This window comes from Artibeus jamaicensis, unplaced genomic scaffold, assembly GCF_021234435.1.
Source record: "Artibeus jamaicensis isolate MK-2021 breed Jamaican fruit bat unplaced genomic scaffold, CSHL_Jam_final scaffold_537, whole genome shotgun sequence".
Lineage (NCBI taxonomy): Eukaryota > Metazoa > Chordata > Mammalia > Chiroptera > Phyllostomidae > Artibeus > Artibeus jamaicensis.
In genome coordinates this window covers 39,214,117-39,226,538 of record NW_026522047.1, presented here as the reverse complement: position 1 = coordinate 39,226,538, position 12,422 = coordinate 39,214,117, and the positions used below count along the sequence as shown (strand labels likewise).

The following is a 12,422-nucleotide window of genomic DNA, read 5'->3' as shown; positions in this document are numbered from 1 at the left end:
ACTAACTAACCAGCCACTATGGTCCACCCACATTCCTTGAGCTTTTTCTTGGCCTCAAAGTGGCTGGGAGTTCAGCTGAGTCGCTCCCGCCCTGGACCACTTGCTTGGCCTTCTTTCTCTCCCACCTACCCCCTCTTCCCCCCATCTCAGCCCTCTCTCCAGCTGCCGCCCACTGCTGAGATGGGCACTGAGGCCTGGAGATGGACAGTGGCTGCCCCAAGAACATACTCACATGACTCCCCTGGATGCTTTCAGAGGTCCCCACTTACCACCCTAATAACAACCCAGGCTCCAGGCTCCCAAAGTGGGTGGCCCAGAGGATCAGAGAGAGTGGAGCAAACCAGAAATTGACCACAAAGTGGCTTTTTACAATCTTTATTTCTTTGGTTAGGCAGGACCCGAGGGCAGGGGAAATTGCCTTATTAGGGGACTCGAGCAAATTCACCTACTCAAGGGTACTTTTCTGGGTGTCACAGGTAAGGCACTTCCTGGAGACTGGGAGAGGGTGTGCACACTGCCCCCTGCGCTCCTTGCCCCATATCTGGTCTGAGCCTCTGGTCTACATGAAGGCACAGAGAGGTGTCAAAGTGACAGCCCAGATAGAATGGAGGGAATTGGCTCTAGGCTAGCATTGGGCATGGTCAAGACCCCTGAGCCTCACTGGTGGGCAAAGAGGGGGCAACTAGGTACTCGGCCTAGAAGCCTGGCAAGGGTGAGCCTCATGGGGACCAAAGGCTTCAGGGTCTAGACCTCACCTGTGGACAGGTCAGCAGTCACTAGAGGTGCTTCTCAGACAGGTAGCTCCAGGAGGCCAGGTGGGCAGTGGACCCTAGCAGGTATAGCCCAACTGGGCCAGTGGGTAAGCAGGGTCTCCTGGGCCCCACCAGGTCCCGCCCTCTTCTGAGCTGATGCTGAGCTGAGGCCTATGTCAGGAGGCAGACAGTGCCTCCCTCATCAGGGGACAAGCTGGACTTTTCTCAGTGGCCTTCACAGGTACATGGAGGCAGTAGGGAAGGGAAGCCCTGGATTCAGGGGCTGGTAAGGGACAGAGGTTGCGTCTGTGGTCTGCCAGGGGACCTGGATCATGTTTCAAGGCTCATGTATACACACATCCCCAGGCTGTGGACACCCTCCTCACCCCTTGGTCCCTGTTCTAGAAGGCCAGGGTGACTTTTCATTAATTGCTGGCAGAGATTCCCCAGACCTCCTGGTGGCAGCCATAATTACTAGTAATCCTGGAGGAAGCATAAGCAGGGTCCCCTTGAGTGTCTGGGGCAGAGGCCCCACCTACCAGCACTGCTCCCAGGCCTTCTGCCCCCAATCCCTCCGAGGTACCAGTTTGGGGAAGGGGTCCAGGGCTCCCCCAAGTGGTCCAGTCCTGGGGCTGGGGAGTGTCCATGGGACATAAATTAGGCTTTGCTCTGGCAATAAATAAAATGGCGGAGGCCTTGAACGCCAGGCCCAGGCCATCCTTAAGTCACACGAAGTTCTCCTCCTCTTCCTTCGACTCAGCATCTGAAGGCTCAGGGGTGCCTGCTGAGCAGGAAGGAAGAACAGAGAAATTGGGGGTACGGAATGGGGCTGGGTACAACCCACCACTGCTCCTTGCCCCGCCCCGCACCTGCGCAGCTGCCCGGGTGGCGCACGCCAATGGAGCGGCCCAGGAAGCAGGTGGCCTGGCGGAGATGGCACGACGACATGTAGGTGATGTTGTTGTTGCCGCAAAGCTCATGGCCGGGGCCGGAGGGCGCAGGGCAGGGCGCTGCACGGCACATCACGCAGTGGGCGCTGCCTGTCTGGTCCACCACGCACGTCTGAGGCCTCTGGCATACCACGTGCGCGCACGACTCTGCGGGCGGGGCGCCAGGTTGGGGTAGGAGCTCCTTCGAGACCGCGAACCTCGCCCACAACAGAGTCCCGCCTCAGGTCCCGCCTCCTCTAGGTGTGACAGATGTTACCCCCCTTCTACGAGACCCCTCCCACAGCCCAAGTCCACCCTGAACCCCGGCCCCTCTGAGTCACACACCCATACCTCACACCCCATGTGAGCCCCAGAACCCCACTTTCCAAACTTCCACCCTAGTCTTCCTTCCATAAAAAACCAATTCACTGACGCTCTCTCAGGACAATAAAGACTCCCTTTATTAGACCCCGACCACAACCTCGCCATCTAGGCCCCGCCTACCATAAACCCTGCCTCAACCTCCAAGACCTTTACTTACGCTACTAAGCACTTTGCCCTGGAGGCCCTGCAGGCCCCACCCTCAGCACTGCAGCGTCAGTACTGACGCGCAGGTCTGGGGGCCCGCCCTCTGACTGGCCCGGCCCCCACGTACTGCGACAGCGGCCCATATACATGACACGCAGGTCCGGGTGGCCGCGGCAGCGCGCCACACGCAGCTCACACTCGTCACGGTAGGTGGCGCCGTCCGAGCCACAGACCTGCAGGCGCGCCGGGAGCTCCACGCAGTCGTGCACGCACTCGCAGTGCGGGCGGCCCCCCAGCATGCGGCACGCCTTGCCGGGACCGCACTCCACGCCCTCGCACGAATCTGCGGACACAGGATACGCGCCAGTGGGCTGGGGAGCGTGGCAGTGACCAGAGGTCTTCTGAGCCCACGGCTCCTCGCTCCCTTTTCTGAGGGATAGGGGCCGGGCAGGAGTTAGGGGCTGTCCCGAGTCAGGGCGTAGGAGGAGGGTACTGGCTCGGGGTCTGGGTGAGATGGCTGTTGTGGGATTTAGTCATTACCCTGCTGGACGCCTGGGGCAGGGGGCTGTGTCTGGAGGCGGGGCTCAGTGTGGGCGGGAAGGGCGTCTCTGCTATGAATCTTGGGGACAGAAACAGGCTGCCAGCCCCCTCGTCCCACTCTCATTGACGTCTGTTCCCTGACTCGCGTTTCTGGGCAGGCCGATGGGGGCCTGGGCTGCGTCTGCCCCGGGGTAGGGTGGGGGGCTCCACCCCACTCAGGCGCGGGTCTAGGAAGGACTGGCAGTGTCTGTTCCCGGTGTCTGCCAGGACCTCCCCGGAGGAGGGGACAGGGAGGGCGGAGTATCGGCGCCTGGCCCGAGGCTTATTTCCTGGGGAGCGGGCCTCCCACAGCCCAAGCCATCTGAACTAAGGCTTATCCACCCCCTTGAAGCCCCATTTCTCATGTAGGGAAACAGGTTCGACCAGAAGAAGTCTACCACTCAGGACCCTGGACCTTCGGAAATGCAAATCGGACACCACTAATGCCTGCTCCTGTCCTCAGGCCTTCCCAGGCTCATTGCAGGTTGGAACCACCCTACAAGGTCATGCTGTTTCGTGACATTTTATGAAAAGGGGAAACCGAGGCCCCTACACCCCTGACTGGAGGGGATGAGCCAGGAGAACCTCAGCATAACTCCAGGCCATGTCCTAGATGGACCTCCCTCCCTCCACCCAGTTCTGTTGCTTCTGGGTCTGGAAGACAGACTCTGAGTCTTTTACACTTTAGTCTCAGCTTCCTTGTGTATAAAGTGGGGTTGATGGGGGAACCCACCTTACAGAGTGAGCATAAAATAAGTGGCTATTCCTAAGAGAATGGCAGGAGAGGGGGAGGCCATGCTGGTTGCCCCTGCCAGGGCATGTGGGCTGCACCTGGGCGCCTCCCGCCCACACGCACATCTGGAAATGCTCTGCCTGTGTGGCTTCATGCAAGAGGGAACAGAAGGGGGGGGGGGAGGGCTGAGTTCCCATCCCCAAGGCCAGAATGGGGAGGGGGGTGTCCTGGACAATCTCATGCCCAGGACAGGCACTTTTTGAAATCTGCCCTCCTCCCAGAAGTCAAGGGGGGTTCTAGAATGAGCCAGGGTATGTGGCAGTGAGTTTAGGACCACCCAGCCAGGCTGATCTGGGATTAATCACATCCCAGCAGCCGGCTGGTCTCAGCTTGGCCTTCAGGTCTGTGGCCCTCAGCTCCAGCCTCCTCCCTGCTCCTCTGCCCCAACCCCACCCATGACCACCTTATCCTAGGCCTCTGCTGATGCTCCCCCCCCCCATTCTTTCTCCATCTGGTAAACTTCTAATTATCCCCCAACACTCTGCCTCTAATGCTTACCTCCTTCAAGTCAGGTCCCCTTTTGGTCCCTGCAGGTTCATCCCTGACCACAGAGGCCTGGGAGGGCCCCCGACCCCTTCTACAGGGCAGACAATATGTCTTATTCATTCAGCCCCTGAAGAGCTCCTTGTCTGCTGGAGGAGGCAGCATTTCTCAGAACGTGGTTCAGAAGGCACATGCTTATTAAACAAGCAGCTAGGGGCTCACCACAGTTCCTTGGAAATTGTGGGGTTAAGGGCAGATCAGTACAGTTGAGAATATTGAGTGTGGGGTCACAAACCAGAATGGCCAGTCAGGAAAATCCATTTTTCCAGGAGTTAGGTGTGAGCTGAGTGTACTTCCACCACGTGGGGAGCAGGTGGGGTGCACGCCACCAAGGCCATCCTGGCAGAGGGCTTGGCATAAGCAACTGCCTAGAGGCTGGAAACCAAGCTGGGGAGTCAGAGCTTCTTCCCAGATCTTCAACAGAGGGAAGCTGGGATCCCCTTCCCAACTGCTCCTCCCAGTGGCCTTGACTTCCTCCTGCATACCCCTGAGACAGGGAGCTCACTTTCAGCTGGTTCACTTTCAACCATAGTGACCCTGGCCTGTAGCTGATGCATGGGGTCTCACCTTTACCTTTGCAGGGGAGGCAGTGGACCAGGCCCAAGAAGCCCAGGAGGCTGATCTTGTTCCCTGGGTAGGTGAAGTTGGACCAGGCAGTATCGATGCTGCCGGAGGCACAGCACTCAGCCTGGCTCACGTCGGTCTTCAGCACCAGGCTGCAGATGGCCTCTCTGCCCTGCTGGAGCCAGCAGACACCACCTGTGGACCCGGGAGGGGCGGGGACAGTTCCTATGGGATTAGAGTTTCTTTCCTGTACCACTCCTGACACCCAGGCCTTGACCTTGCACCCAGCTTCCAACCCCAGGGAAGGGGAAAGGAGGGGCTCTGGATCCTTCTGAAATTCTCCTCTCTGAGCTCCACCCTCTACACTGCTCCACCACCAACCTCTAACCAACCCAAGAAGCTCTCCTCCCTCCCAGCTACCCCCCTCCCACCAAGCTCCCCTACCCACCCAGGCCCGGCATCCTGCTTAATCAGACAGACATCCAGGGCTGTATGTGTCAGGGTCAGTAGGCCTTGGAACTGCCTCTCTTGACTCTGTCCTCTGTCTAAACAGCATCCGAGGGCACACAGAACCCCCCTCTCCTGGCAGCACCCCCCCTCCCATTGCCTGGACTGCCTCTTACTCACTCCAACTTGGGAACATTCCCCTTGCATGAGCTCACTGTCTCCCTGGGGACACGGCCTTCGAGGAGGGGGCTCCACTCTCCCCTCCCTCTGTGCAGGGCTGGGTGGGGCTGCCGGGTTGGGGGGGCAGATGACCTCAGTTTCTTCACCCTTAAATGGGGGTAGGCATGGCCAAGGCCCCCATCCCAGAGAGCTCACTGTTCACAGGTGCTATACTGAGCGCGGCCCAGGGACCAACTCTGGGAACTCGGCACCTCGGTACTCATAAAGGGGAAACTGATGCCAAGAGTGGGGATGTTACTTGCCTGGCTTCTCCCAGTAAGTGGCAGGCATGACATTCTAACAATCCATCTGCCTAAGCCAGACCCAGGAAAGGCCTGGGGCCCTTGCTGGAGGTCCTGGGTCTGGCCACCCAGCTCTGCCTCTCTGTGGTGTCCGGACCCAGGTGGTCCAGATTCCAATTCTGCCTCTGCTACTTACGAACTGTGTGACTCCATGTGGAAAACAGGCATAAGAGGAGTTCCCATACCATTGGGCTGTTACATGGATTTAGGGAGGTTAAGAGGTAGACACTAAGCGTTCAGTAAATGTCAGTCATTGTGACTACTCTTGGTCACAGTGGTGGAGGGAGTCACATCTGTTCTGCTGACCTCCTGGTTACCCTCCTTCCGGCCCTGTGGGCCTAGGGGAACCCCAGCCCTCCAGGGTTCAATCTTCAGCTGCCTCTTGTCACCGCCCTCCACCCCCAGCTGCCACCTACCCTGCGACCCCCAGCATTCCCTCAGCCCGCATTCCAGGCAGACCCACGTGGGTGGCCCACCACACCCGCCCCTTCCGGCCACCCCACTCACCGGGCACAGGGTCCCCCGAGCCCACGGAGCCCACGAAGCCCACAGCCCAAGCCAGGGCCCCCCAAGGCAGTGGCCACAGTGGCCCGGGCGCCCCGGGATGCATGGCGAGCGCAGAGACGGCAGCGGTGGCCCCTGCGTCGGGCGCCGAGGGCGGGCGTCTGGGAGGGCGGCGATACCGACTTCCCAGTGCTCCTCGGTCCGCGCTCCCTATAAAGGTCCCGCTGGCTGCGGGCGGGGCGGGGCCGGACTGGGGCGGGGCGCGTGAATGGCGGGGCACGAGGCTGAGTCGTACGCGATGTGTGAAGGGGCTGGGCTTGGCCACCCGGGTGGCAGCTGGTGGGTGGTGAGCCCGACCTGGGAGCCCGAGAATTTATGTGGGAAGGTGTGGCTGTTGCCGATGCAAGGGGTCAAACTGTGACCTGGGGTGTTAGTTCCAGGTGTTGCCTTGTTTGGGGGTCTTCAGCTGTAAGGCTGTGGCTGAGCTAACTGGTGACTCAGGAGGAGCATACACCGCGTCGTGGATTGCGTGTGATCCCTTGCATGGCCCACGTGTGATCCTCCCATTTCTATATGCCCCACATCTGGGGCCCTCAGCCCTAGACTGGCTGCGCACACCCCAGGCTGCCCACCTAAACCACCTGGCTGCGGGAGCTGGTGGGCACATCTGGGTGAGAGGAAGTGTGTGTGTGTGTGGGGGGGGCACAGGCAGAGACCCAGGGACACAAATGGTCCCAACAACATCACTGACTGCAGCAATCACACCCCAAGCCGTCCCAAGCGCCTGTCTGCTGCAGCCAGAGCTCTGCAGATGCTGTGCCAGGGCCACACCCGCACGAAGAACTTACTGTCTTGGGGGGATTCCTCCTCCCCGCCCAGGTTTAGCAGCCTGGAATCTCCGGTGTCCTGAAGTTTACGATGGCAACACCAGTGTGAACTTGGGAAGTGAGTCCGGGGCCCTTGGTGCAGGCAGACACTCTTGCTGTTTCAGAATCGATTCCTTCTACTTTGGGAGCCTTCCAAATTGTAAGAGCACTCTCCAACTGCTCATGGGTTCTGTGCAGCTCCTCTGTGTTTGTACTTCTAAGAAATCATTAATGATCATCTTGTGGCAGGGGCCATTAGCGGGAGGGGGGGAGTGCTAGGGTTCCAGGGTGACCAAGGTGGACCCAGTCTTGTCATCAGGGAGCTCATGGTTTGTAGGGACCGTAGCCAATAAAATAAATTAGCATTATGACTTCAGAGAGTGGTAAATGCTTTCAGGAAAATTAAAAAGAGGGAGAGCAATGGGATAGCTCCCACAGGGTGCCTCTGCCTCTTCATCCCCCATTTCTGCATCAGCCCCCTCCCCAGGTGTGGAAATTTAGGGTCCCTGTGGCCAGCCCCACAGCACAGACCTGCTCTACATGCACGAGAACTTCTGCCATCAGATGCCACGCCCAGAACCCTTCCTCTACCTGAGTGTCCCAGCCTGAGCCATGTCCCCCAGCCAGTAGCCAAGGGCCATGTCACTGCCTGGAGGCATTGAGGGAAGATGCCAGGCTGTCTCACTGTGGCCTTAGCCTCTGACAGTCTGAGGGGATTCTCCCTTGCTTGGGGAATGGGTCAGTTATGGGACTCTGTGTTCTCACAAGGGTGTGAAGGGGCTGGACAGTGTGACCTTGGCCAAGACCTGACCTCAGACACCCTGGCCTGGGCTGTGCAAATCAAAAGATCATTGTAAGCCCATTGTGGGTTCCAAATGAAGACCAGCTGCCAGTGGTCTGCTCCCTAGTCTGGCGTATCTCCCCAACCCAGAGGCCATATGCTGGGTGACCTCAGGCAAGTCACCAGCCCTCCTCAGAGGAGCCCCTGCCTCCCCTTTTGAGTCTCTCCCATTTGTACCTTCCTCTTTACCCTGACCTGGCCTCAGCCTCACTCACACTGCAGCCCACTTTCCTATCCCAGCTGCCCCAGGTTCCTTCTCAGCTCGAACACCCACCATGACTCCCGAATAGCCCTTGGCTCCCCATCCCAGGCTTCTCTCTACCCCAGACCCCACAGGTGAACTGTACGTGGAGACAGTGATCAGAGCTGTGATGGAGAGTGCCCCGAAGCCCCACCTGACTCAGCCTGGGAGAGACTGAGCAAGACTCCTCAGAGAAACAGGACATTTAAGTGGAGACTTGGGCCCTGGTCAGTGTGGCTCAGTAGGTTAGGCATTATACTACAAAGTGAAAGGTGGTCGGTTCAACTGTCAGTCAGGGTGCATATCTGGGTGTGGGCCTGGTCCCTGGCTGGGGGCAAGTGAGGAACAGTAGACAGATGTTTCTTTCTCACACTGATGTTTCTCTCTCTCTCTCTTTCTCCCTTCCTTCCCTTTCCTCTAAATAAATAAATAAGTAAAATCTTTTTTAAAATCTTAAGTAAATAAAATCTTAAAAAAGAGTAAATTGAGACTTGGGAGATGGACTGAACCATGGGAAGGAGGGGGGTGGGAACAGAAGTGCTGTATTTGGTTGTTTGTACCAAGAGAAAGCCCAAATTTACCTGACACCTGTCCGATCCTAATCCCCGGACCCTGTAACTACGTCACCTTCAGTGGCAAATGGGGTTACGTTAAGCACTTTTGGATGGGGAGAAAATCCTGGATTACCCCCTGAGCCCAGGCCATCTTGGGATCCCGAAAAGTGGAAGCCCTCCCTGCTGTGGTCAGAGTGCTACACGAGGAGGACATGACCTGCCATTGCTGGCTGCGAAGATGGAGGAAGTGGCCAAGAGCCAAGGAATGTGGGCAGCCTGGAGAAGCTATAAAAGGCTGGGAACAGAGCCTCCCTTGGAGCCTCCTAAAAAGAATGCAGCTCTGCCTATACCTTGATTTTAGTTCTGCAAAACCCGGGTTGGACTTCTGACCTTCAGAAGAAAAAGATTGGGGGTATTTTATGCCACCAGGTTGGTCATGATTTATACAGCAGCAACAGGCCAATAGTGGGAGGGCCGTTTGGGTGGGTTCGGTATGCCACCAAGGTCCGTGCTAGGCTGGAAACAAAGAAGGGAGTGAATGAGGTGTGATGAGAGGTGGCAGTACAGAGACCCTGGGAACAGCGAGGCTGTGGAGTCTCTGAGGAGGTGACCCTGAGGCTGGAGGGAGGAGTGTGCAGTACAGGCTGTGCCACCTTGGCCAGATCACATGTGACCTCTGTGAGCCTCTGTTTTCTTATCTTTGAAATGGGCATGGATCCCAGTACTGCAGAGTGCAGGCAGGACACCAGGGACAGTGCCTGGCTCACAGTTGGGGTTATGACATGTGTGCATGGATTCTTATGGGTGATTTGGCTGGGGCAGGTGCCTGATGAGTCTTCTCTGCCCCTCACCATGATGCTGTGAGGAAGGCACCCAATTTACAGAGGAGCAATTAAGGCTGGAGGAGGGAAAGTGATTTCTAGAATCACCAAGTCCCACAGTGTTGGGATGGGAGTCAGTACCAGGTAAGCAAGATTCTAGGACCCATGTGCTGAGTCGTGGGGCAGGGCACTCAGGGCCCTTCTCTCTCTGAATTGAACAATAAGCAGTGGCCCCCCAAGTGGTAACTGTCATTGCCCTTATGGTCCCAGCACATCCCAGGCGGTGCAGAAGACCTGTACAAAGGTTGAGAGGCGCAGACAACTGGAGACGTATAGTCACAATAGCCATTTACAGAGTGGCTTCCCTGTGAGCCTCTGGGCACAGCTGAGAGACCCATCATACAAGTGGAAGACTGAGGCTCAGAGGACCATCTGTCCTTGACCTGCAGTACTCAAAGAGGAAGGCACAACCAAGTCTGAGGGGGAAGGCACGGCCCTGCCCTGGGTCTGAGGAGTGAGGCCCTGCCCTGTCCCGAGTAGTCTGGAAGAGTTGATAGGGTCTTTCCCTGGGGACTGTGGAGGGGCCAGGCCACACTCCACCTCCATTTTCAAAGCCTTTCCGAGGATATTTTTCTGGGAAACCATCACTAGATATCTATGTGTTGCCGTGTCCGGTGGTCAGAGAGCCTCCCAAGTGTATCCCAACAGGCTCGCCAATAAATCCCTGAGGGCCCCAGAACCTCAGGGCCACTGGGCCACAAGTATGGCCAGATTTAAGCCTCAGTCTTCTCATCTGTAAAGTGAGGTCATAACTGTCACACCTCATGGTGCTTGTGAGGAAATTCAACTTCAGGCCTGGCACCTCCCAAGCTCATTGTTTTATAACATACAAAACTGTGTGTTCTTGTTCCCACTGCATTGCCAGAGCCTTGCCTGTGTATGGCACACAGAAGGTGCTCATTAATGTTTACTTATTCAAGACTCTATTGAGCATGTACTGCATGTTGGGTGTTGGCCTCATATATTGGGAAACACCATTGCTAACTCCTGCATTAGGGAATGGCAGAGGCGGAAGAGATCAGGGTGCTGGGCAGCAGGACGCAGTGGGGGATGGGGTTCCCCCAAGGAAGGGATGGGGGTAACCTCCCAAGAAGCAGGGGAAGAGGAGGAACAGTGGGAAGGGCACTCCCAGTAGAGGGTATGTCCAGGCAAAGGTCCTGAGGTGAGATTCAGCTTGGCCCACCCAAGGGAGCTAATGAGGCTGGTCTGGGGAGAGAATGGATGAGGGGGAAGATGACCTCAGGTCAGGCATTAGGGCCCACTGAAGACCGAGGAGATAGTGTGGCTATGCATGTGTGCCTCAAGCCTCATCTAATCCTAAAACCTTGGGAGGCAGTTTCTGCCTCCTGCCCAGAGAGGTCAAGAAATTTGGCTAGGGTCACACAGCCAGTGTGGTGTGTGGAATTTGAACATGAGTGTGTTGGCTCTGAGGTCTCCTGGGTGGTACCTCATACAATTCTGCAGAATGAATGAATGAATGAATGAGTGAACGAATGAATGAATATTGGTGGTAGGAAGTGAGCCAGGAGCTGGGCACAGAGACCTGAGGCAAAGGACTGCTCCTCCTTAGACGTGAGGGCTCCTGGATTCCCAGTGATGGGGCCGGTGCGCACTCTAGTGGTCAGAGTAGGAATGGCTTGGAATCACCCTTGAGCCTTGAGGAGGTTTCAGAGGGGGGTTGGCAAACAAGTTCCTATTCCTAGCCTCTTGACATACAAGACGGTATTCCATAGGCTCCAATTTTTATTTCCTCAATACCCTGGCTCCGATTCCCCCTCCCCTAGGAAGCGCTGTCTTTCTTCCCAGGAAGAGCCAGGCTTACCCTAAGGTCCTATCCTCTGGCTCAATCTCAAGGGTCTGGGGGGTGTTTGAACACATCTCCGTCTCCCCAGCAAGAGTATTTTCCCTTTTCAAAGGGTATTACCCTTTTCTTTTTTTAAAAAATTATTTTATTGTTGTTCAGTTACAGTTGTCTACATTTCCCCCCCACCATTCCTCCACCCCCACCCCAGCCAAACCCACCTCCCTCCCTTGCTTCCACACTCCCCCTTGGTTTTATCCTCGTGTCCTTTATAGTAGTTCCTGAAAACACTTCCCCCCATTATCCCCTCCATCCATCCTCCCCTCTTGTTACTGTCAGATTGTTCTTAATTTCAATGTCTCTGGTTATATTTTGTTCGCTTTTTTCTTTTGTTGATTATGTTCCAGTTTAAGGTGAGATTATAAGGTATTTGTCCCTCACGGCTTATTTCACTTATCATAATGCTCTCCAGTTCTATCCGTGCTGTCGCAAGCGGTAGGAGCTCCCTCTTTCTCTCTGCTGCGTAGTATTCCATTGTGTTAAATGTACCACCGTTTTTAGAGTATTACCCTTTTCATTGTCATTTCCTCTGCTGTGTCCTTGCAGTTAGGTGCTCAATTAATGTTTGTTGAGTAGATAAAGAAATAAATGCACGGTTGGGCTGGAACCTCCCTTGATCCAGGAATGAGTTTCCTGTCTGCATTCATTCAATGAGTGTTTATGGAATGCTTGTGTACCAAGCACTGTTATGAATCCAGCCGGGAACAAAATACAAACATCCCATCTGCTGTGGAGCTGACTCGACAGTAAGTGCTATTGAAGAGGGAGTCGCAATAGGTTAGACTTTTGAAAGACTTGAAAGACATGAGGAAGCACGCCACGCAGGTGTCTGGGGGAACCGTGCACCGGCAGAGGCACAGCTAGTGCAAAGGCCCAGAGATGAGAGCGCGCCTGTCACGTCCCAGGAGCAATGAAGACAATGAGGAGAGATACTGAGACTTGAGGTAGAAGAAATAATGAGGGGAAGTGGGAGCCTTTGGAGGTTTAAAGGAGATCGACCTACCCCCCTGCTCAGGTT

At 56.1% G+C, this 12,422-nt stretch overlaps 1 protein-coding gene and 1 long non-coding RNA gene across 7 annotated transcripts; one reads left to right on the top strand and one right to left on the bottom strand.

Annotated features, from left to right (window-relative positions):
- Window positions 1-359: 359 nt before the first annotated feature.
- FSTL3 (follistatin like 3) lies at window positions 360-6,266 on the bottom strand. Of its 4 annotated transcripts, none has more exons than XM_037139063.2 (5): window positions 6,164-6,266; window positions 4,692-4,883; window positions 2,337-2,552; window positions 1,622-1,849; window positions 360-1,536 (listed from the first exon to the last, which is right to left on the bottom strand). In XM_037139063.2, exons 1-5 carry the CDS (start codon window positions 6,264-6,266, stop codon window positions 1,478-1,480), a joined length of 798 nt encoding a protein of 265 aa, XP_036994958.1. In that variant the 3' UTR covers window positions 360-1,477. The 4 variants fall into 4 exon arrangements, with proteins under 4 accessions (XP_036994958.1, XP_036994959.1, XP_036994960.1 ...); XM_037139064.2 differs by having other exon boundaries at window positions 360-1,533; XM_037139065.2 differs by having other exon boundaries at window positions 4,698-4,883.
- Window positions 2,326-4,784, top strand: LOC119044609 (uncharacterized). 3 transcript variants are annotated; one of them, XR_005081646.2, is made up of 3 exons: window positions 2,326-2,415; window positions 3,158-3,272; window positions 4,706-4,784. It is a non-coding gene; the product is annotated as an uncharacterized LOC119044609 (long non-coding RNA). The 3 variants fall into 3 exon arrangements; XR_005081645.2 differs by having other exon boundaries at window positions 2,338-2,415; window positions 3,141-3,272; XR_005081644.2 differs by lacking the exon at window positions 2,326-2,415 and adding an exon at window positions 2,518-2,605.
- Window positions 6,267-12,422: the final 6,156 nt, after the last annotated feature.